We start from the raw sequence: 26,087 nt of genomic DNA on the forward strand, positions 1-26,087 counted from the left end.
TAAAAATTGCGCTATTAAAACGCTCAATAAAAATGCTCTCCATGCATCTCAATGGACCCTTTGGAGCAGTTTTGGGCGCTGAAAAAAACGCTCCAAAAACGCCCCTCTCCATTGAAATGAATTGGAAGCGTTGTAAAAAGGCGTTGCACTGGTGGGGCGTTGAGAAAAGTCCTGCAAGCGGCATCTTTCCAGCAGCTTTTGGGGCGCTGAAAAGAAATGCTGCAAAAACGCCCCTCTCCATTGAAATGAATTGAAAGCGCTGTAAAAACGCCTTACCCTTTCACACTGAGGCACTACAAAAACGCCCTAAAACGTTAGGGTCTTTTCGGGCGCTGGCAGTGTGAAAGGGCTCTGAAAGCACTCGGGCTTTCACGTTGGGATTGCAGATGAGGCTTCACCTGAAAAACACTTGAATAACGCCCGAAACACGACCCAGTGTGAAGGGGGCCTTAGTGTGCCTAGTTTTGTCTCGCAAAACGTGCAGGATTCAAGCCAATGGTGTCTGCAGTACCGCATTTGGCCAGAGGTTTGGGGGCGCCAGTGACACTCGGAACGGTTCAGAAACATTCAGTTCTTGAGTGTTTGTGAGCCTTTCCGAGGGTGTCCAAGTTCAGCCAAGCTGTCCCTGAGTATTTCCGAGGCTCTCCGGCCTCCCCTCACCTCTGGCCACAAGCGGTATTGCATGCAATAGAAGTCAATGCGGAACAAATTATCTTTGTTTCCATTGACTTCTATGGGGAAAGTGGCTTTGATATGCGAGTGCTTTGGAATACAAGCATTCTTCTGGAAGGGGTTATGCTCGTAATCCAAGGTTCCACTGTAGTTAGATTAGTATAGATTTCCTTTACATTCCACCTGGCTATAACTCCTTACGAGGAGCCCGGTATTTCACTCTTGTCCCTATCACAATCCATGGAATTGACTTGCATGCTATTAATTGACTTTAATGTACAAAGTAAATTAGATGGGAAATTTGTGGAAATAATTGAGTTATTTATACACCTATATCCCCAAATGATTATTTCAAAAACATGGATTCTCAAAGGGCTTACGACGGCGCAACGCAATGTGCGCCGTCGTAAGTCCTAATCTGGGCCGTCGTATCTATGCGACTGATTTTTAGAATCAGTTACGCATAGATAACCATTAGATCCGACAGGCGTAAGGCTCTTGCGCTGTCGGATCTTAAATGCAATTTTTTTTTTCGCCGCTAGGTGTCGCCGACGTCGTTTTCCCCGTCGAGTATGCAAATTTGCAAAATACGCGAATTCCCGAAAGTACGCGCGGTCGACGCAGTGAAGTTACGACGTTTACGTTAGATTTGCGATGCGTAAAGTTGCCCCTGCTATATGAGGCGCAGTCGAGGTTAAGTATGGCCGTCGTTCCCGCGTCGAAATTTGAAAATTTACGTCGTTTGCGTAAGTCGTAAAAATCAGCATGTGCAAAATTGTTTGTGAAGTATCCTGTAACAATAACAGTGATACAACTGGCTTTTTAAGGTATTAAAAAATATACATGCTGAGTTTTACGCCCAGATACGAAAATCTGGGCCATGGTATATAAGAGGGATATTTGTAGTATATGAGCAAATCGAATTTAACACACATATCAAAATATTCACATTTGTATTTTTTTTAGGCATTAAAAAAATTCTCTTGACTTGGCATATATATTTTTTAATACCTTAAAAAGCCAGTTTTAAAAAAAATATATGTATGTGTGTGTGTAATATATATATATATATATATATATATATATATATATATATATATATGTATGTGTGTGTGTGTGTATGTATATATGTATGTGTATATGTATATGTATATATATATATATATATATATATATATATATATATATATATATATATATATAATGTGTGTGTGTGTGTGTATGTATGTATGTATGTGTATATATATATATATATATATATATATATATAGAAATAAAATTCAAGTGTGTGTGTGTGTGTGTGTGTGTGTATATATGTATGTGTGTATATATATATATATATATATATATATATATAGAAATAAAATTCAAGTGTGTGTGTGTGTGTGTGTGTATATATATATATATATGTATGTATGTGTATATATATATATATATATAAAAAAATGTTTTCCATATATATATATATATATATATATAAGTCTTATCCGAGCAGGTATGAGCAGTGTACATTATGTATTATACCGTTTCTCTTCTCCATCCAGAGCTCAGGAGAGGCCATTCCACGGGTCGTGTCCAGCTGCATCCGCTTCATAAATTTGCACGGTAAGAAAATCATTTTTGGAACGCTGTTATCTATTTTTTGGCAAGATTATTTTTTTTGTCGGCTACAAATGATGCAACTAACAAAATATTTTTATTTTACCAATCACTATATTCTTTATAGCACTTGAGCAAACCTGAGTTAACAGGAGTTCTGGACTCGGCTCTCAGGTTAAAACTGAAAAAACACCAGTGAATTTCCTTTATTTTTTTGTTCAATAAAATGTAATTTAAGCTCATCGCCAGGGAAAGGGAAAATCCTGCCATGCACTGGGGCTGCCCCTGCACTACAAGCTAGTTTAGGTTTAGGTAATGGGAACAGCAGTTTTACTTGCCTGATCCTCCACTCCCCCAGAAGGTGGCGCTCTTCTCTTCTTCTATGCATGGCAGTAGAATGTTTCTTGGCATGCTCACGTTTAATACAGGGCTCTGCATTGGTTTTGAGGACATCAGGGGACTTCTAAAGCATAGGGGGGAAGAGGCTGCAGGGACTGGTTCCAAAATCTGCAGTGTTCAGTGGAAGTGTCTTTTGCGGCCCCAAGACCTGAACGAGCATTTAACTCTTGCAGTGCAGGCGCAGCCCGCTGGTGCATTCAGAAAATACACTGCACACACATGTGTGATTAAAGTGGAGGTTCACCCAAAAAATCAATTTTTAACATTAGATTGAGGCTAATTTTGGGAAGCAGAATCGGGTGTTTTTTTTTTAAATCAATGCAGTACTTACCATTTTTAGAGATAGATGTTCTCCGCGTCTTCCGGGTATGGGCTGCGGGACTGGGCGTTCCTATTTGATCGACAGCCTTCCGACGGTCACATACAGCGTGTCACGATTTCCCGAAAGTAGCCGAACGTCGGTGCGCAGGCGCCGTATAGAGCCGCACCGACGTTCGGCAACTCGTGATGTGCTGTATGCGACGGTCGGAAGGCTGTCAATCAAATAGGAACGCCCAGTCCCGAAGATCATACCCGGAAGCCACGGAGAACATCGATCTCTAAAACGGTAAGTACTGCATTGATTTAAAAAAAACACCCGATTCTGCTTCGCACAATTAGCCTCAATCTAATGTTAAAATTTATTTTTCGGGTGAACCCCCGCTTTAAATGCTTGGGAGCATTGCCATTAAGACAAGTATGTTTGCGTACAGCCATGCACTTGTATGGTCAGCTGTATGTGCCAACTATGGCTTGCCAGGCATGGGAAAGCCTTTAAACATTGGTGTGCATGAAGTCTAGGGACTGGTAAGCTACTGTATACTATATTGGTGTTCTCATGTTTTGATACACTTTAGGGGCCCATTTACACTGTTACGGTGGAACTAAACTGTACCTGAGCACTACAGACTGTAAATGCCATTTAATAATAACAATAAATTAATAATAATAATAATTGTATTCTGTAAAGCAAATGCCTCCATCCATCTGTGTCTCCAAGCTTTATTTTTTTGATTAATTAGTGGAGTGCCACCCAAAAACGGAACTTCCACTTTTTGGACCCCTCCCCCCTCTGGTGTCACATTTGGCACCTTTCAGGGGGGAGCAGATTCCTGTCTAATACAGGTATTTGCTCCCATTTCCTGGCATAGGTCACCTCGGTGGTCTACGCCACTTCCGACGCCTACTCTGTACCCCCCACTGTCTTCTGGGAGACACACAGCTCCCAGAACACAGCGGAACTAGTAAAGATGTGCAGCGTGATTCGCGCATGAGCAGTAGGGAACCAGGAGGTAAAGCTGCAAAACTTCACTTCCTGATTCCCTTACAGAGGATGAAGGCGGGGGCAGCCGAGAGCCGAGTGATTGCTCGGCTTCACCTGCCGACATCGCGTGCACCTTGGACAGGTAAGTGTCCATATATTAAAAGTCAGCAGCTGCAGTATTTGTAGGTGCTGGCTTTTAATTTAAATGTTTTTAAGTGGGACCTCCGCTTTCACTTTGAAATCATCTCCCCCCATCATTTCTAGCTGTGGCCATTTTGAGTAAGGGCAGAGGATTCATGTAACATTTACTTCATGGAATCCATCTGCCCATAACTCAAACATTAGAAATCAAAAATAATATTACAGAGCTATCACAATTATCCAATATGTGACCGATATCAAAAATTAATGTGACCATACAAGCTGCAATTTTCATGTGATATACACACCCCGTAAGCAATATTTTAAAAATAAACTGCGCTAAATGAAAAAAACAATTATGAAAAAAGTCTGTATGCATAAAAAAAACAAAAACAAGAACGTCCATGTAGTTATGTGATATCTGAAGGTTCCCGTAATCATAGATAATTTTATCAATACATCGTGACAGTAAAAAACACCTCCACCTAATGAAATTGGCCGCTTACCAGCTTCTAGGACCTCCTATCACGAGAGGTCTAAGACACGTCCTCTGTGACGAAATGCGTAGGGAGGAGCGACATGCTGCCGTCACTACGTTTCCGCAGAGTCCCGGACTACGGGCTGTATTTTGAGCCGGCCGGCTTGTCTTTTAGCTACGAGTTTATTGATGTAAGTGCAACATCTTTTTTTGCCTAAATAAACCTTAAGATTTTACACTATGGAGATTTTTAGGTATATTCAGAGAGAGTTAGGCCGGCGTATCAGTAGATAAGCCGACCTAACTCTGAATCTGCGCCGACCTATGTTTAAGTGTATTCTCAATCAGAGATACACTTAAACATATCATATAGGTAGATTCAGAGATAATGGTGCAAAGTTGCGGCGGCGTAGCTTAGCGTGTTTAGGCTACGCCGCCTTAAGTTAGCTAGGCAAGTACTTGATTCTCAAAGTACTTGCCTGCTAAGTTACGGCGGCGTAGCCTAAAGCGGGCGGGTGTAAGGGCGCCTAATTCAAATTTGTCTAAGGGGGCGTGTTTAATGGTAATGAGGCTTGACCCGACGTGATTGAGGGTATTTTTAAACTGCGCATGCGCCGGGCGCCTACATTTCCCTGTGTGCGTTGCGGCTAAGTACGCCGCACGGGCCTATTGATTTCGACGTGTACGTAAACGACGTAAATCCCTATTCACGGACGACTTGCGCAAACTACGTAAAAATTTCGAATTTCGACGCGGGAACGGCGGCCATACTTAACATTGGCTACGCCACCTAGGGCCAAGCTTTAATTTTAGGCGGCCTATCTTTTACGTAAATGGCGTAAATGTACTGCGGCGGCCGGGCGTACGTTCGTGAATCGGCGTATCTACTAATTTACATATTCTACGCCGACCGCAATGGAAGTGCCACCTAGCGGCCAGCAGAAATATTGCAACCTAAGATAGGACGGCGCAAGCAGTCCTATCTTAGATATGTTTAAGTGTATCTCTGATTGAGAATACACTTAAACATAAGTCGGCGTAGATTCTGAGTTAGGTCGGCTTATCTACTGATAAGCCGGCCTAACTCTTTCTGAATCTACCTATTTATCTTTTCTTGGAACCCAAGTCCATTATGTGGTGGAGGCTTAATAACGCGTTCTCCCTGGATGACCAAAGGCCCTGGCTGGGTATATAGACCTCCCGTGATAGGAGGTCTTAGGGGCTTGTAAGCAGCCATTTCATGAAGTGGAGGTGTTTTTCTCTGTCACGACTTCTTGGTGAAATTATCCACGATTAAGGGATCCTTCAGATATCACGTCACTACGTGGACTTTCTTGTTTTTTATGCATATAGACTTTTTTCATCATTTATTTACATTTTTAATTTAGCACAGTTTATTTTTGAATAAGAGGGTGTGCTTAGCTGAGAAAACTCCTCCTCCAGATGATAGGAAAAAAAAAATGGCCATGAAGACTCTTGGGATGTATGACATCATTTTGGCCTAGGCCAGATATCAGGAAGCAACTGAAGAAATGTAAAAAAAAAAGTAGTTAAAGTAAAACAAGTTTTTATTTTCGTACTTTTTTTTTTTTTTTGCTGTATCAAGTTTTTATTGTTTTTTTTGTAATTGTGACTTATATATCCTCCAACTTATAGGCTTACAGCACGAAGGTATTTTCCGCGTCCCAGGATCCCAAGGCCAGGTTAATGAGATCCGCAGTGCCTTCGAGAGAGGTCAGTGCCCTAAACTAAAGTCATATCTGTGTGATGAATGCTGGAATATTTGTACAGGTTTACTACTTGTAAGCAGTAGAGAGATCTGAGAAGCTGAGGGACTTCTGATAAGTGCGTAACCTAATGATCTTCTGTTCAATATCCTGGTAATTGGGAATCGTACAGAATTGTAAAAAAATTAAAATGACCTTTCTGTAATACATGCACATTTCACCATATGTTATCTCATTTACAAGCACAGAAAATAAGAGTTTCCACATAGAAGTTAATGGAAACAAAATAATTTGTTCCGTATTGAATTCAATGGCATGCAATACCGCATGTGGCCAGAGGGGGGTGCCGGAGAGCCTCGGGGACAGCTTGGCTGACCTTGGAAAGGCTCGAAAACACCCAGGAATGGAGTATTTCTGAGTAATTGCAAATATTTTAAAACGGCTCTGAACCGATCCGAGTGTCACCGGCGCCCCCTGCACCTCTGGCCAAATGCTGTACTGCACACCCCGTTAGCTTGAGTTTTGTGAGACGACGCTTGCCAACCGAGTCAGAATAAAAAAATAAAAAAAAAGGTTGCTCGTCTTTCAAAATGTTTAACTGCGTTACTCATAAACCAAGGTTCCATTGTATCGATAGGCTGCTGGTGCTAGTGTTGGCATGCTACAACAATATATAATAAACTCCATTCACAAAGTCTTCCACAAACCTAAGGCAGCTGTGTGACTGTAATTTTCAGATCCCATTGGACTCCGCTAAAATGAACTGCCACTTTTTTTAAGATAAGGATATTAATCCTAATATGTTAGCTTTGTAAATTTGATCCTAATAGATATTGGCATAGGTCAGGGCCGTCTTTACCGCAGGGCAAACGGGGCAGCTAACCAGGGCCCTGTCACTGTTAGGGGCCCAGTCACTGTTAGGGGCCCAAAGCAGAGCCGCCCGTTAAGCCTGCATGCTGCCCACAAATCGGCGCTGAAAATCCCCAAACAGACAGACAGTGTCTGTCACTGTCATCAGCGGCGCACCACGCGCAGCCAGTGTCAGTGCTGCATTTTTTTTAGATCGAGGAGCCGGAGCGGGCAGGGCCACGGGTGGGCGGGGCCTTGAGTTCCACTGACGCTCTGGCCCTGCCCCTTGCTATGCGTGCAGCGTGCGCAGTGTTCAGTGACCAGTGTATCTGATTGGAGGAGCGGGGGAGGAGGAGTGAGAGATCAGAGTGAGACCGCGGAGTGGAGTGCAGCTGCCTGGTGGTTCCTGCTTGTTATGCTTAGTCAAGTGAAACTACTAGACTAGCACTAGCAGTGTGTGTCAGACTGTCACTGTAGACGGTGGAGAATTGATCGGAGGCTGGAGCTGAGCTTGCCAAGACAGGCTCCTGCTCCCTATCCCCATGCCATGCCATGTGTAAATTGGAAGAACTTTTTAAAACACTGACCAGACCTGCAATGCATGCCATGTGACATGGCATGCATTGCAGGTGCAGGTCTGGTCAGTGTTTAAAAAGTTCTTTTATTTTACACATGGCATGCGGTCTGGTCAGTGTTTTAAAAAGTTCTTCTATTTTACACATGGCATGGCATGGCATGGGGGTAAAGAGCAAAATTGCATTGGGGGCCCCAAATTTTTTTTTGCCCAGGGCCCTGGCATAGGTATTGTCATTGGCATCATAGTATAGATATGTTAATAAGTTTAACTTCAGGAGGTTATTCTTATTGTTGTTATACAGGATTTTTATAGCACCAACAGTTGAGTTAAAAAGTAAGTGTGATAAGGCCAAGTTGACGAGAGGGCTTCCCCTTACACCTCTTTCTGGCCTTAAAAACCTTGCAGCAGGTGCCGAGTTGCTTAATTTTCTCCCTCCAGTGGAACAATTGATCATAGGTTTGTGATCTTGACCAAATACGAACTCCCTTATAGAGATGAGCTGAAAACTCCTTTTATTATCTTCCTCAATAGGAGGAGACCTGAACTTTAATGCCCCGTACACACGATCGGAATTTTCCACCAGCAAAAGTCCGATGTGAGCTCTTGAACGGAAATTCTGACCGTGTGTATGTTCCATCGGACTTTTGCTGTCGGATATTTCACCAACAAAAGATTGAGAGCTGGTTCTCAAATTTTTCCGACGGCAAATCTGATCATCTGTAGCAATTCCGACGCGCAAAATTCCAACGCATGTTCGGAAACAATTCGACACATGCTCGGAAGCATTGAACTTAATTTTCTCGGCTCGTCGTAGTGTTGTACATCACTGCGTTCTTGGCGGTCAAAAGTTCAGAGAACTTTTGTGTGACCGTTTGTATGCAAGCCAAGTTTGAGCGGAATTCCATCTTAAAAACCATCCAATGTCCCAGTAGGCATCAAGAGAAGAAAGTACCTGCGTCCAACTTCATTTGGGCCCTCAGCCGCAACACCACCGACACAGAGACAACAAATTGCAGATACAACCATCCGAACAACTGGGAGCCATATTTCAGATGGGTCCCTAAAAAGTACCTTTTCTGCCCATACTAACTGGGTGTGAGTAAAGTTTTCACCCCAGGCAGAACCCCTGCTGCAGCTCCAACCGTTCCTAACCTGGACACCAATCCAGGGGTGGACTGACAACATGGGGCCCCCTGGCAATAGGAGATTATGGGGCCCCTGGGCAATAGGAGATTATGGGGCCCCCAGGCAATAGATTATGGGGCAACACAGTATACACACAGTATACATACACAGACACACAATATACACACACACAGAATACACAGACACATACTGAAAGGGTACTGAAGGGGTGGGGCAGCTATAATCTTGGGCTTTTTTTTATAACGCAGATTTTTACATACTGTCCCTGGTTTTACTGAGGCTGGCAACCCTGATGGTGCCCCCTAGTGGCATGGGGCCCTTGGGCAGTGCCCTTGTGCCTGAATGGTCAGTCCACCCCTGCACCAATCGAGTGATGCCTCCTACACACGATCAGTTTTCCTGACGGGAAAACTGTGAGCTTTTGACAGGGAATCCCGACCGTGTGTATGCTCCTGGCAGTTTTTCCGACGGGAAAAACTGCCCAAAAACACCCGTCGGTTTTTGGCAGTTTTCCTGTCGGGAAAACCGGCCCTGCGTATGGGAAAGACTGACCGAGCAGGTTCTCGGCTTTCCCCTCGGGATTTCCCGTTAGAAATCCTGCATGTGTGTACGTGGCATAAGTCTCCGCCGACTCCCCTTGACCCAAGCCCCTTTAACCCCTGTCATGCCAGCCCTACATTGACATTTTCTCTTCTTTGACTCCTTTTCTTGACATGCAGACATTGCTTGCATCTGATATCTTCTCTGAGGTGTATGGATATTTTGCCTTGATTTTTAAGGTTCTTTGCGGTAAAAGCAAAGAAGCATAAAAAACTCTGTAGTATATTATTATGTTTTATTAAACAAAAAAATGCTGTACATACTGTCCTGTGAATGATCTTATATCAGAACTAAAATGTAGAACTGTATTTTTATTACATAAAAAGTATGATTTTGGCATACATATTGGTAAAGAGTTAATTTGCCATATGTGACTGTGTTCATGAAATTAGTGTCATTTAGCAACCAGTAAACATATATGTGACACATCAGTTACAGCAGATTATCAGACCTGAATATCTGTTAAATATAAGTGTGATTGTGGGGAAAGATACTTCTCTCTTATAGCTGACATACTTCCTGCCAGTAATTCCATTGCATGGTACTGCTGTGATAACAGGAAGGAACTCAAACTCAGATACATTGTGTAAAAATAACATTCAGTAAGGCATATGAGCACTTCTGTGGTCTGCAATAGAAATACCCAACTAACGGAACCTATTTTAATGGAAGAGCTTTCAATGTCATTTTTCATTTTGTTTGCTTGTGATAGATTGATACCTATCTGGAAACTCTGGGCCATATTCTCAAACAAGTTACGCCGGTGTATCTACTGATACACCGGCGTAAATCGAATTTCCCGCCGGCGTATCATTGTTTTGTATTCACAAAACAAGATACGCCGTATTTAGGCTAGGATCCGACTAGTGTAAGTCACTTACACTGTCGGATCCTAAATGTAATTCGCCGCCGGCCGCTAGGTGGCGTTTACGTTCAGGTCTCATTTGTTTATGCAAATGAGCCGGATACGCCGATTCCCGAACGAAATCGCGTTGCGTAACCGTCGCTTACGTCGTTTGCGTAAGCGTAAGGTTACCCCTGCTATATGAGGGGTAACCTTACGCCAGTCCCACGTATGCCATGTTAAGTATGGCGTCGGGTCCGCGTCGTCTTTTCCCGTCGGGTACGTCGTTTTGCTAAGTCGTTCTTGATTACGACTTTACCTCAATGACGCACACGTCGGTGTCATTGACGTTTTCCGTCAAGAACTGGAGCATGCGCACTGGGCTATTTTAAGCCCGGCGCATGCGCAGTTCGAACGGCACGGGGGCGCGCTTAATTTAAATACAAGCCGCCCCCTTGGAATTACGCAGGGATACACCGGGCCAATTAGACTACTGCGCCCCAAACTACGGAGCAAGTGTTTGGGGAATACAGCACTTGCTCCTGTAAGTTGGGGCGGCGTAGTGTAAATGGCTACGCCCGCCTCAAATCTACGAGAATATGGCCCTCTGGGTCTAGAGATGCTCAGTCTCTTGGTCTAGGGATGCTTATGTTGGGGATTCCTCTGTAGATCTAGATGTGTCTATGGCTCAGGATCACTCTGTGTCTAGAGGTGCTATGGTTGGGATGTCTCTCTGGGTTTAGAGATGACTATGGTTGGGATTACTCACTAGGTTTATAGGTAACTACATTTGGGATCACTCTCTGGCTCTAGAAGTGGCTATGGTCAGGATCCTTCTCTAGTTCTATAGATGACTACATTTGGGTTCCCTCTCTGGGTCTAGAGGTGGCTGTGGTTGGGATCAAAATACAAAAACATATTTGGGGGAACACCCTAAAATGCGTTTAGATTCAAGATGGTGCAGCTACAAGACCAACAAACGGTACAAAACAGATTATAGCGCACACATTCAAGAATTGCATTTATCCTGCAAGGCTAGTTAAAAACAGAACATATTCAAAAAAATACGGGGGTTTGGTCACACTATATGATCATCTATTGCTAAGCCCACTTACTGTGACAAAGTACCCCGATTTTTTTTTTTTGGGCTGGAGCACCCCTCCCCCTCCTCATTACCTCCTTATTAGTGGCCACCAGTGCATAGGAGGAATTCATTCAGTTCTTTCACATAGAGGAGCTTGGCTCCCATGGTTGAGACGCAGGATCTTTCATTCTATTTCTAGTGTAGGACCCACTAATTCCGGGTACTTTGTCACAGTAAGCGGGCTTGGCACTATATGTCCATATAGTGTGACCAAACCCCCGTATGTTTTTGAATATGTTCAGGTGTTCAGGATAAATGTCATTCTTGAATGTGTGCGCTATAATCTGTTTTGTACTGTGTGGTTGGGATCACTCTCTGGGTCTAGAGGTGGGTACAGTTGGGATCACTCTCTAATTCTAGAGGTGGCTACGGTGCTAATCACTCTCTGGGTCTAGAGGTGGGTACAGTTGGGATCACTCTCTGGGTCTAGAGGTGGCTACGATGCTAATCACTCTCTGGGTCTAGAGGTGGGTACAGTTGGGATCACTCTCTGGGTCTAGAGGTGGCTATGGTGCTAATCACTCTCTGGGTCTAGAGGTGGGTACAGTTGGGATCACTCTCTGGGTCTAGAGGTGGCTATGGTGCTAATCACTCTCTGGGTCTAGAGGTGGGTACAGTTGGGATCACTCTCTGGGTCCAGAGGTGGCTATGGTGCTAATCACTCTCTGGGTCTAGAGGTGGGTACAGTTGGGATCACTCTCTGGGTCTAGAGGTGGCTACAGTTGGGATCACTCTCTGGGTCTAGAGGTGGCTACGATGCTAATCACTCTCTGGGTCTGGAGGTGGGTACAGTTGGGATCACTCTCTAATTCTAGAGGTGGCTACGGTGCTAATCACTCTCTGGGTCTAGAGGTGGGTACAGTTGGGATCACTCTCTGGGTCTAGAGGTGGCTATGGTGCTAATCACTCTCTGGGTCTAGAGGTGGGTACAGTTGGGATCACTCTCTGGGTCCAGAGGTGGCTATGGTGCTAATCACTCTCTGGGTCTAGAGGTGGGTACAGTTGGGATCACTCTCTGGGTCTAGAGGTGGGTACAGTTGGGATCACTCTCTGGGTCTAGAGGTGGGTACAGTTGGGATCACTCTCTGGGTCCAGAGGTGGCTATGGTGCTAATCACTCTCTGGGTCTAGAGGTGGGTACACTTGGGTTCACTCTCTAATTCTAGAGGTGGCTATGTTGCTAATCACTCTCTGGGTCTAGAGGTGGGTACAGTTGGGATCACTCTCTGGGTCTAGAGGTGGCTACGGCGCTAATCACTCTCTGGGTCTAGAGGTGGCTACGGCGCTAATCACTCTCTGGTTCTAGAGGTGGGTACAGTTGGGATCACTCTCTTATTCTAGAGGTGGCTATGGTGCTAATCACTCTCTGGGTCTAGAGCAGGGGTCTCAAACTGGCGGCCCTCCAGCTGTTGCAAAACTACAGGTCCCATGAGGCATTGCAAGGCTGACAGTTACAAGCATGACTCCCACAGGCAGAGGCATGATGGGACTTGTAGTTTCGCAACAGCTGGAGGGCCACCAGTTTGAGACCCCTGGTCTAGAGGTAGGTACACTTGGGATCACTTTCTGAGTCTAGAGGTGGCTATGGTTGGTATCACTCTCTGGGTCTAGGGGAGTCAGTGATTGGCTATGGTTATGATCATTTTCTTGATCTACAGTATCAGTGTCGCATGCAAAGATAGAATAAAATATTTACAAAAAATGTGAGGGGTGTCCTCCGTTTTGTGAGATACTGTATAGTGTTGCTGATCTCTGTCAGACTACAGTCCGTGTGTTAAAGTGGAGCCATTTCTTGCCTATATTGGAGTTAATCTGGTCATCACTCCCTAATTGTAGTGTTTCTGTGGTGGTCATTTCCTAGCTACCTCGGTAGTCACTTCCTTGGTATAATACTGGTCCTTCGATCGCTGTGGTGGTGGGCAGTTTGTGATCGGAATGGCAGTGACTTTGTGCTTGTTTTGGTAGTGGTGGCCATTTAACTCTTCTATTCTGTACTTTCCCTAATAAATACCATGCTTTTTTGTGTTTGTCAGTGTTGTCAATTTGTGTGACCATGTTTTTTGTAGCTCTGTTTTTGACTTTTTCTTTTTGACTCTCTAATGACTTGCATTTTTATCATCTATTATATTATTATCAACTTGGTGCAAATCACACCAGTGCAACGAGGGCCCATTGATCTAATCTGTTACTTGCCACTTTATTGTATTTGGTGTGCATACCTTATCTCATTATTTTTAGTAGTGGTCCATCCCTGGATGTAGCTGTGGTCAGTCCTTGCAGCCAGTAATGGTTGCTCCCTGTGTCCTGAGGTGGTCAATCCCTTTGTCCAGTGGTGGTCTGTTCATGTGTCCAGTGGTGTTCGCTCCATGCATCCAGTGGTGGATGCTCTGTGTCAGGTAGTGCTTGCTCCCTGTTTCCAATGTTGAACTGTCAAAATTTCCATTGGTGGTTGATGCCTGTGTTAAGTGGAGGTCTTTCCTTATGTCCAGTGGTAGTATGTCCCTGTGCCCAGTGGTAGTTGCTCTTTGTGTCTAGTACTGATTTCACTCCTTAGTCCTTAGATAGTTCCTGTGTGATCTGTCCTTCTGTCTGGTTGTAGTCTATTTCTGTTTGCAATATGGTGTTTGGTCTGTCTGTCCTTGTGCCGGTGGAGTTTCTGTGTACAGTGCAAGTCTATCCATGTGTGCTCCATGTGTCCAGTGTTCATGTCCTGTGTGCCGCCAGCATTTGTTTTGCCTAATGAGGCTCCTTGAGTCCATTGGTCATTCCATTTGTCCAGCATTAAGTCCCTGTGTCCGCTGCGCTGTCATTCTATGTGTCCATTGGTCATATATCTAGTCTCCTGTTGTGCACCATTACTTCTCTTCTTTTCCTCGGGTTGCTCATCTTTCTTCAGCCTGCAGTAAACAAAATGTCTCCAACCTACTAGCCCCTGATTTGTAACCTTGTAAAGCTTTAAGCACACAAAACCTTACAATATGCAAGTTTTCGGGAAGTTTGTCCTGAGTTCTCATATAACATGTTGTCCCCTTTTTTTCCTGACAGGAGAGGACCCGCTGGACTCCAGCTACACTGGAAACGATGTGGATTCTGTAGCCGGGGTTCTCAAATTGTACTTCAGAGGCCTGGAAAAGCCACTGTTTCCTAATGAAATGTTTCATGATCTGCTGTGCAGTCTCCGTGAGTGCCTATCCCTTTGTTGTATTTGAATGAGTAAAAAGGATGGCCCGGATTCACGTAGCACTTACGCCGACGTATCTCGAGATACGCAGCGTAAGTGCACATATGCGCCGTCGTATCTATGCGCCTGACTCTGAAAGCAAGATATGCCTGAAAATAGGCTTCATCCGACCGACGTAAGTTTCCTACGCCGTCGTATCGTGTGCGAATATTTACGCTGGCCGCAATCCTATTGATTTACGATTCGAATATGCATGAGTGAGATACGCCGATTCACGAACGTACTTGCGCCCGGTGCATTAATATACGCGGTTTACGTAAGTCGTACGGCCGGCGTAAAGTTATTCCCCATCTATGAGGTGCAACTCATGCAAAGGTATGGACCAGGGAACAGCCGTCGTATTTTACGTCGTTTACGTAATAGTACGTGAATAGGGCTGGGCGTAGATTACGTTCAAGTCGTAGGCAGTGATTCGACGTAACTTAGGCCGTGATTCTGAGCATGCGCACTGGGATGCGTCCACGGGACGGCGCATGCGCGCCGTACGTTAATCGTATCTTTATGACGCTCTGTCCATCATTTACATGGGGTCACGCCTCATTAGCATGGCTTACGCCCACTGCCAGTTACGACGAGTTACGCTGAGGGAACCCAGCGTAGATTTGGGAGCAAGTGCTTTGTGAATACTGTGCTCGCCGCTCTGCGCGACGTCGGCGTAGCGTATATTCGATACGCTACGCCGGCATAACTATACGCCGCTGTATGTGAATCCTGGCCAATGTCTTTAATATAGACTAGAGATACTTTATAGATGCCATTAAACTGACTCACTGGCATGTACCCAAACTTGGGAACTTAAGTAGGAAAGTTCACCACAGGAGTCCAAGAGGGCTATATGAAGGCCATGAGTAATTTAAACCCACCAAAAAAAAAAAAAATACCAGTTTTGGTTGGACTGACTATTTAATGATATGATACAAAGAGCAATGATGTACTGTGACCCATAGAAATTTGTCCAAGATCTGTTCTCATTCAAGCTGATAAATGTTCCAAAGAACTGGTTGCAGGACATACTTGGTAGTATACGCTTTTTTTAATTTTTTTATCTTTTATGGTTTTTACTACATATACCAGTACAATCAGTTAAAATATATAAATAAATGCTAAGTGTACCAGTACGTGTATTTAAGTCAGAGAGAGGAGCGGCGCCACTCTGAGTGCAGTATGTCAGTTAAAATTCAATATTTAATAAAAATAAGGGCAGATGGGCAGCGGTGGTGGTCAGCAGTTCCTGGGTGCTCCAGGGGGTTCCCGAGGCTGAAGCCAGTCACACAACAAGCATGTCAGAGGTGATGGACGGGAGGCGTGGTCGAGCTCGCATTCGGAGGATGCGTACTCCTTCATAAGGCAAAGATATGCGAGTTGTGAGTTGATTACTTACTTTTTATTAAACATAGAATTTTAATTAATATACTGCACTCAGGGTGGTGCCGCTCCACTCTCTCACCCATATCCACAGAGTGGCTTCTGCTCTTTACAGCTGGCTCTCCACACTGATACAGACCAGAGCCCCCAAACCCTGGTCTGGTCTAAGCAGCATACCACCCAGCTTTTTGAGATGGGAATGAGGGACACCTATCAGCAAAAGTATGCAGGCATAGGACACTCCCCTTGCCACGCCCCTTAAAGGAGAATTGTACAAAAAAAAACAGGATTTGTTAAACTCACAAGTGTGTTTTTTTTTTTATCACTACTATTCCTTTATATTGGCCTTTGGAACTTACAAATGCAGCAATTTAGAAATCGGATGAAAGGTTTAGCCCTGGAAAACACTTTTTGATAGATAAAAAGTTCACCTTTTATACATCTATATAGATCAGACCAAAATGAGGGACAAATGAGGAGGAATGAGGGACAGAGGGACATTGCTCCAAATCAGGGACAGTCCCTCGAAATCAGGGACAGTTGGGAGCTATGCAGCAGTGAATGAACTTTGCCTACTGGCTCACCTGAACCTTGGAACGATTTCCATATCGCTCTAGCTGCGTTTCTAGCGCTGCATTTTTTTAATTTTAAGTGTGTTTGTAGTATACAGTATTTGGGAGCAACCATATTTTTTCATTGTATATTACTGGGCTGGCCTTACTGGTGTACTTATATTTTGTGTGCTGAACAAAAAAATATATCTAACAGATTTCTCAATCAATGCTACACAGTGTAGATAGATGCAGGCCATATGTCTCTTACATGGTGAGGGGGGAACCTTGCCAGGAGCGTGGAGCCTCATCCTTAGAATGATACAGATTTGGACATGTAATTTTCAACATTCATTATATGTAGGTAGGGCTGCAACTAACGATTATTTTCAAAATCGATTAGTTGGCCGATTATTGTTTCGATTAATCGGATAATAGCCTTAAAACGGAGGTTCACCCTAAAAACATGTATATACCATTACATTCAGCATACTTCCGACATGTACAGTATGCTGTTTGTTTGTTTGTTTTTTTTCCGCTTTACATACCGTATTATTGTTCTTTTCCACCCGGTTTCCGGGTACTTGCTCCCGCGGGAGTAGGCGTTCCTATGCAGTGGCGCAATGTCACCTGGGACTGACGTGCTTGATAAAAACGTCCCCCAGGCGGACAAGGCGTGTCACGAGTTCCGAAAACAGCTAAACCGGGAGTCGGCTCTATACGGCGCCTGCGCAGTCAGCTCTACACAGCTCCTAGTCTGTGCGCAGGCTCCGTATAAAGCCGACTCCCAGTTCGGCTATTTTCGGAAACTCGTGACGCACCTTATCCGCCGGGGGGGAAGTTTTTATAAATCACGTCAATCATGTGGGCTAAGTTCCAGGTGACATTGCGCCGCTGCATAGGAACGCCTACTCCCGCGGGAGTGAGAACCCGGAAGCCGGGTGGAAAAGAACAATAATACGGTATGTACAGCGGGAAAAAAAAAACAGCATACTTTACATGTCGGAAGTATGCTGAATGTAATGGTATATACATGTTTTTAGGGTGAACCCCCGCTTTAAAAAAAAAAATGCATTTTAATTTTTTTTGGGCCAATTTGTTGTTGGGCAGATTACAAAACACAAATTGTTGCAAAAACACATTACATGCTTTTCTGCAGCTTCTTCATTGAAGTATATTGAGCCAAAAAAAAAAAAAAGGAATGTTTTGCATTAAAAAGTCCTTGTGTTTCTGCAAAAAGCACCAAAAAACAGAGGTGTGACCCAGGCCTGAGATGTTTAGTAACATAATGGGGTTAAAAAAACATAAATAAGTACAAAAAGAGCAAATAATCGCTATTGTAAGAGCCGGTTCACACAGGGGCGGCACGACTTTGGGGGCGACTCGGCCAGGCGACATGAAGACGACATCTAAGGCGACTTGCAAAATGACTTCTGTATAGAAGTCAATGCAGGTCGCCCCGAGTCGCCCTCGAAGTAGTACAAGAACCTTTTTCTAAGTCGGAGCGACTTGCATCGCTCCTATTAGAACGGTTCTATTCACTAGAATAGGACGCGACTTGTCAGGCGGCTGCGTCGCCTGACGAGTCGCCCCAGTGTGAACCGGGTCTTAGGGGTTCATTTTTTTACTGTGGGACAGTAAAGGTAATATTTACAGTAGCGATTTGCTTTTTTGTACTATAAAGGGATAATTTTTGTTTTTTTAACCCCATTATGTTACTGGCCGATTAATCGATTATGAAAATTGTAATCGATTAATTTCACAATCGATTAGTTGTTTCGACCCTATATGTAGGTATGACTTGTTATAAATATAATGTGTAATCTCACTGTCCTTCTTTCTCTGCAGAGCTGGAGACACAAGATAGAGTAATTCCCCTAAAGAAGCTGGTGCTACAGCTGCCCATCACTGTCACACTTGTACTACGATACCTCTTTGCCTTTCTAAACCAGTAAGTAACCCAGGAGTAAAGACAACCTTATGAACTCTGCTTAGCTTTAAATTGCAATATGCACTAAAGCAAAATGGCTGCAAAAAAACAGACATCATTTATTTGGGTGGCTGGGATGCCAATCACTAAAGGTGGCAAGGGTTTGAACATGAATAGTTCTCTATGTGCCTTGGCTGAATTCAGGGATTGCAGTTGGCATGCAGTACGTACACAAAGCTAAAGAAAAAACATAGAAAAAGCTTTAGGATGGTATGTTAGCCAAGAGGTCTAGCTACACTGTACCTAAAAGATCTAGCTGAATACTGTACTGATTTATTTTCATTGAATGGGAAACAGAACTTAAAAATTTTGAATGTCTTTTTATTTATTCCTTTTTTATTTTATTACTAGGGCTCAAGTAGGCTCCTCAGGGAGCATAAACATTGTTGGTTGGAGCATAGTAGTTGTCACTTGGCAAGGGCGTGCCTGATCTCTGGAGATGGTAGAAGTCCTGGATCTAGTGCCCCCTTCTAGTTAGGCTGTTAGGCTCATTTTAGTTGTTGGCTTTACTTTAGTCGATGGAGCAGTAACCTGTTGTTTTTGTCTGGCCAGGGCTTTCTAAGCTGAGTGTTTTGATTTCTCCGTCCTGCTTCTGAGAAAAGTTTCCAGCATATAGGACAGGGACAGTCAAATATCCAGTAACGAATAATTATCATGCCTCAGCCAATCCCTGGAAGGAGGCACACAGAAGGTGGTTGGGGAGGGGATAAATGTCTGTGAGGCCTGCTCAGTGTTCTTTCCTCGCTTGCTAGGTGGGTTCAAGTTCTCCTGGGGCTGGTGACGCTAAGAGGCAGCTAGGGTGTGACCTGTCTATCGTCAGTGGCGGCCCCTCTGGAGTAAGGTGACCAGACTTTTAAAATGAAATCCGGGGACATATTTTTTCGCAAACAATCAGCGGCTCTCTGCCCGTCGCCGCCCGCCGCACAGCCTCTCAAGTCTTACTCTTCGGGCCCCGGCTACTACTGGATGGGGAGCGGAGGAAGAGCACTCTGCCAGGGAAGGCAAGGAGATAGGCAGGTGGCTGGCCAGGATTTGAGCCAAGGCAGAAGAACATGCGAGCGAAGCTGAATGGGCATGCACCCGAAACTGAAGAAATATTCCCTCCGCTCCAACCAGCACCTTTTAATCATCAAAGGGGCACAGATAATGGGGAAAAATACAACCCCCCTATGCTAGTAGGCACGGCGGAGCGGGGGTGTGTAATTCAATTTTTTTTTATTCTGCACTGACTGTCTTTGAAATTGCCCCTGCCCCCTATTAAATCCAATCTGGGGACAAAACCAGGGACAGACTTGGTCTGGGGACAGTGTCCTCAATCAGGTGACTGTCCCCTGAAACTGGGGATGCCTGGTCACCCTACTCTGGAGGTTAGTGCTACATGGTGCGGTGGTTTTTAACCCTTTCTTGGCCGCTAGCGGGGGTAAAACTGCCCCGCTAGCGGCCCGAATAGCCCCTACCTTCGGGTGATTGGACACTGGCCAAGCTTTTGAGGATATGCCACCAGGATGCCTACCTTCTAACCCTTCCTCACTCTGAGTCCTCAGTTTTTTCCTAAAGTCCTAAGGTGATGGACTGTGATTTACTGAGAATTCTTGTTTTTATTATTTTATCTTCGGATACCCTCACTTTTTTTTTTTTAAGGTTAATAAAAGAAGCTACAATAGGGTTTTAAAGCGGCAAGTCCTGAGGGCACTTAAATTCTGTAAAGATACCCTGTCTTTTCAACTAAAATCTTCTCATTGTATGTGCAGGTGCTACATGAAAGCAGAGCTGTGCGAGGGAATTGACTCTTTTTGCAGTAGTCAAATTTTCCAACACGTTCAAAGCCACCTTGCAAGAGGATATAAAAATAATTTAGGAAAAGGGAAAAAAAAAAAACGAATTTCGTATGTTTACTGATTGTTTTACCAACATTTATTAATGCAACTACAAAACATAATTCACTGGTAGCTTGAAAGCAGCATACGTAGCTTTTTTAATTAGAGACACACATGGACATATATTACCCCCTCCCCAGGGCACTTGGCATGCAATTAAGGCCTGCCATACTTCAGTGGATTATTGACTATTCTTTTTCATTAGACCATAAAGAGATCACTACTGTGCAACAGAACACTTACTCTAAGTGTGGTTGATCATGGATGATCATGACTTTATTGATTGCAGAGAATTCCATCAGCTAACAAGTAAAATCAACTGACTTTTTATATTTTTTACATCCAAAGTAGAGATATGTAGTATTTTTTCATCTGTATTGGCAAGTCAAGGATGTCCAAATAAATCGACATTGCAGGGTGAAAACTCTGTATAAAAACTCTTACCTTTCATATATTTTATATATAAAATGTCGACAAGTGTTACCTGCACTCCATGTCAATCAAAATGGCCCAGATGCCCATGCATACACATTAGAAATTATGTGGGCACTCACAGGACTATAAGGGGTATCAATGAGAAAAAAATTCTCTCTTGATGATTGCCCGGAAACAGGAAGTCTTAAACCTTTGGGTATATTGCTGCCTACAGAAGGATTGGACTTTGAAAAACAAAACTGTAGGCCTGCCCAGGGTACAATCTTTTCTAGTACCAGCGCAGGAGGTGGTTTTTCCAGCAGCAGCTTTTTTACACCATCATCGCGGATTATTGTGTGTTTTCACAATCACCTGCCTGTCAGTATATTAGGAAGAGTGGATCTAGCTAAACTCAATACAGTGTATAAATATATATACAACACCTGGGATGCATATATATCCTCTACACACTGTAACTGAAACTGACTCGCCTGCCTGCTCTATCTAACTAAAAAAAATATTGACACTCTCTCTCTCTCTCTCTCTCTCTCTCTCTCTCTCTGTCTCTGTCTTAACCACCAAAACACACTACACAAGGCCGTCAAGGAGGCGGCCTTATATTGTGGGGGGGGGGGGTGTACTAAACCCCCTGAGCCATAATTTGCCAAAGCCACCCTGGTTTTGGCCAATTATGGCTCTCTGTTTTTTGCGCGCTGTGATTGGCCAAAGCATGCGGGTCATAGTGCATGCTTGGCCAATCATCGGCCAGCAATGCACTGCGATGCCGCAGTGAATTATGGGCCGTGACACGCCACTCAAATTTGGCGCGAACGGCCCATAATGTCCGTAATTCGACGAACATTCGACTCAAACACAAAGCTCATCCCTATTCCCTAAGGTGCTAGCCCTAGCCTTGCTGCACTCCTCTAAAATCCCCATTGTGGGATACTTGGACAACATCTTGTTGAGAGAACATTCCACAAGATTTTACAGTGAATCAGATGGATCCTGAACCTTGAATGGTTTGACACAAAAGTATCGGAATCTTCTAGTGGAAGCAGTGAAGGCTTTGGTGACTCTAATGCCGTGTACACACGGTCGTTTTTTGTGATGAAATAAAACAACGTTTTAAAAAACGTCATTTAAAATGATCGTGTGTGGGCTTTATGTCGTTTTTTTGTCTTCTAAAAAACGACCAAAAAAAAATTCGAACATGCTTAAATTTTTGATGTCGTTTTTCAAAATGTCGTTTTTTGTGTCATAAAAAATGATCGTGTGTGGGCTAAAACGACGTTTAAAACAACGTTTTTTAACCTGCGCATGCTCAGAAGCAAGTTATGACGCGAGCTTGAATGGAACAGAGTGCCGTCGTACGTGTTGTACGTAACCGCGTTTTGCTAGAGCATTTTGAAAAAACGATGGTGTGTAGGCAACGTCGTTTTTTAAAATTAAGTTTGAAAAACTTCGTTTTTTTTCATGAGAAAAAACGAAGTTTTTTTACAAGACAAAAAACGACCGTGTGTACGCGGCATGAGGATCAGTACACCAAGATCTATGCATTCCCTGTCCTGAAACCTAATTTTTGACTGCTTCGAAGGATCCATTCACTATTTCTCCAGACTAGCCAAGGCAGATGTAAGGTCTATTATCAGACATGGAAGGCATATTTCACTTTGTGTGAGTCTCAGGCCCCGTACACACGACCGAGTTTCTCGGCAGAATTCAGCCAGAAACTCGATCGGAGCCGCATTCTGCCGAGAAACCCGGTGATGTGTACACTTTCGGCAGAGGAAACCGACGAGGATCTCGTCGGGCCAAATAGAGAACATGTTCTCTATTTCCTCGTTAGTCAACGGGGAAACTTGGCTCGCCGAGATCCTCGGCGGCTTCACAAGGAACTCGACGAGCAAAACGATATGTTTCTCGGCCGTGTGTACGGGGCCTCAGGGCTTCCACCCTGGAAGTTTCTCCATAGGATGAATCTGCTCCATCCTGCACCTGGGTCTGGACCAGTTCTTGCCTTTAGAACTATCAGATGACAGGTTTCTGCCTCTCAGACTTTTGTACAGAGGGGCTCCCTTGGCACTTTTCGCCGGTCCGTTCCCCTGTGTCTCGATGGTATCTGAATCTGGTTCTCTCTGTGCTCTAGAACTTAACATCACCTTGTAGCCATAGCCATTACCTTACCTCTATGAGGCAAGCGTCTGAAGGTTTTGCCTAGGCACAAGGTGATGTTGATGCCCAGGACCTCCTTCGTGCCTAAGGTAGTTTCTGCCTTTCAGATCAACTTGGATATTGTTCTTCCGTTCCTCTGTCCAGCTCCAGTTCGCCAAAAGGAAATTTCCCTCTTTTATCTGGACGTTGCTAGTGATGCAACTTGGGGCAGAGTTGTGGATGGCTTTGTAACTTGTTGGTAATTGGAATTTAATTAGTTGGGTGGGAGCCAATGGAGGGATTGCACAGATGTGAACATGACCCATAGGAAACCGTGTTAAATGGACTGTAGTGTGTTTCTGCAAAACTGAAAATGCGCTAAAAAATGCATAGGTGTGAACCAGGCTTTAACAGTTATACTAAACAGACGCTTGTGATCAACAAGATAACACGTAGGTTTCATCTTAAAGAATTATTTAAATAGGGGAAAACCGCACAAAATGTGCTAAAAAATTAAAAATATGCAAGCAGCAAACACAAGAGGATATCCTCTCTACTGAATAACAGTAAGTAATAAGTGTTGCGCCATTGTGTATATGTGAAAAAAAATGGAAACCAACATGCAAAACGGTCACTGCAAATAGAAATACATTTTGATTATCAGAAGTGAGTGAAATAAGATAATCACTATTAAATAAGATGAAGTTATTTTTTATTTATAACAAAATCAAGTGGGAAAAAAAAATAAATGTCCAGAAAGATTATATATATGTAGCACTACCCCCGAAGAAGCTGTTGGTTTAGATTTTGGGTCTACCCTCTGTCTATCCACCCCAATAGTTTGGCTCAAACCCTCCCTTTGCACAACTGGAACACACAACGATTGTGGACCCCACTGGCTGTTGGGGACCACAATGTTATCGTACAATAATAAAATACAGTTGACTGTTATTACCTGATACCATTCACCTGTCTAAGTGGTAATGTATATGGCTCCACACAAAGTACTGTTTAGTCAAAAGCATTTACTTAATAGAGGAAAATGCACAGAAGTAAATACACCACAGTTGACTTCCTACAGGGCCCTGCAAGAGTCAATGGTTAGAGGTTTAATTAACAAATCCAAACAAGGCAGATCAATATAAGAGCTGTGTAAGAACACAGCGGAGGGATGTCTCCAATGCAGCACTATAAGCACCGGAGCACCTCTCCACCTGGCCTCACCCAGCTCTCAGGAGCAGCAATGCTGTACACTTGAGTCTATGCTAAATATACCATGTATATGAGTCTATAGGCTCTTTGGCTCCTCCTGGTGGGTGACTCTCAAACACGTGTCCTACTGTGTCAGCTCAGCTAATCAGAATAGTTCCTTCCAGTGAATGGGAGTCTTCGCTAGCTTAAGGTGGTGCGCGTTAATAATTTGTAATCCAACAAGTATAACGAAGAAAGTAAGCATTCAAGATGAACGTGGCGAACGGGCGACACAGGCGCCAATCCTTATAATACACAGTTACTGCTGAATGCAATGTATTCCTGCATGTGGCGTGGTAAAGTTCAGGCTATGATAGTGGGTCTATAGGCTACCACTTCCCATAACACAGTATATTGTTGGGCAGGTGCCCTCTCACCCAACTAGGCCTCGCCTCTCCGGTACACTCCGTCTATGGTGTTCCGATTCCCGGCCTCTGTGCTACTGACAGTCTCCGGTCCTCCGTACAGCCGTCACAAGGTGCTGGTAGACTCTGGTTGTCATGGGACGCAGGCCAACACTCATTTTAGCTCGTTCGTCTATAGCTCAAGCTCTGTCAGATTGGATGGAGAGCGTATGAACAGCAATTTCCAAGTCTTGCCACAGATTCTCAATGTGATTTAGGTCTGGACTTTAACTGGTCCATTCTAACACATGACTATGCTTTGATCTAAACCATTCCATTGTAGCTCTGACTGTATGTTTAGTGTCATTGTCCTGCTGGAAGGTGAACCTCTATCCCAGTCTGAAGTCTTCTGCAGATTCCAGCAGGTTTTCTTCTAAGATTGCCCTGTATTTGGCTCCTTCCATTTTCCCCTCAACTCTGACCAGCTTTCCTGTCCCTGCTGAAGAAAATCATCCCCACAACATGATGCTGCCACCACCACGTTTCACGGTGGGGATTGTGTGTCCAGGGTAATGTGCAGTGTTAGTTTTCCGCCACACATAGCGTTTTGCTTTTAGGCCAAAAAGATCCCTTTTGGTCTTGTCTAACCAAAGCACCTTCTTCCACATGTCTTCTGTATCCCCCACATGGCTTCTCGCAAACTGCAAACAGGACTTCTTAAGGCTTTCTTTCAACAATGTCTTTCTTCTTGCCACTCTTCCATAAAGGGCAGATTTGTGGAGAGCACGACTAATAGTTGTCCGGTGGACAGATTCTCCCACCTGGGCTGTGGATCTCTGCAGCTCCTCCAGAGTTACCATGGGCCTCTTGGCTGCTTCTCTGATGAAACCTCTTCATACCCGGCCTATCAGTTTAGGTGGACAGTCATGTCTTGGTAGGTTTTGCAGTTGTGCCGTTTTCTTTCCATCTTCGGATGATGATTGAACAGAGCTCCGTGAGATGTTCAAAGCTTGGACTATTTTTTTAAAACCTAACCCCGCTTTAAACTTCTCCACAACTTTATCACTGGCATGTCTGGTGTGTTCCTTAGACTGTTTGTTGACTATGGTTCTCTAACAAACCTCTGAGGGCTTCACAGAACAGCTGTATTTATACTGAGATTTAATTACACACAGGTGGACTCTATTTACTAATTAGTTGACTTTTGAAGGCAATTGGTTCCACTAGGTTTTAGTTGGGGGTATCAGAGTAAAGGGGGCTGAATACAAATGCACGCCACTCTTTTTTCAGATATTTTATTTGTAAAAAAAAAATTGAAAACCATTTATCCTTTTCCTTCAACTTTGTGTTGGTCTATCACAAAAAATCCCAATAAAATACATTTACGGTTTTGGTTGTAACATGACAAAATGTGGATAATTT

At 43.9% G+C, this 26,087-nt stretch overlaps 1 protein-coding gene across 3 annotated transcripts in view; it reads left to right on the forward strand.

The window, feature by feature from the left end:
• The window catches only part of ARHGAP4 (Rho GTPase activating protein 4), a 256,952-nt gene that overhangs the window by 211,843 nt on the left and 19,022 nt on the right, over positions 1-26,087 (forward strand). For all 3 annotated transcript variants that reach the window (XM_040322987.1, XM_040322988.1, XM_040322989.1), the window contains exons 13-16: positions 2,217-2,277; positions 6,249-6,326; positions 14,524-14,658; positions 18,484-18,586. In XM_040322987.1, the coding sequence (XP_040178921.1) occupies positions 2,217-2,277; positions 6,249-6,326; positions 14,524-14,658; positions 18,484-18,586 (377 nt within the window). The remainder of the gene's footprint in view (positions 1-2,216; positions 2,278-6,248; positions 6,327-14,523; positions 14,659-18,483; positions 18,587-26,087) is intronic.

Source organism: Rana temporaria, chromosome 9 (assembly GCF_905171775.1).
Source record: "Rana temporaria chromosome 9, aRanTem1.1, whole genome shotgun sequence".
NCBI classification, from domain to species: Eukaryota; Metazoa; Chordata; class Amphibia; order Anura; family Ranidae; genus Rana; species Rana temporaria.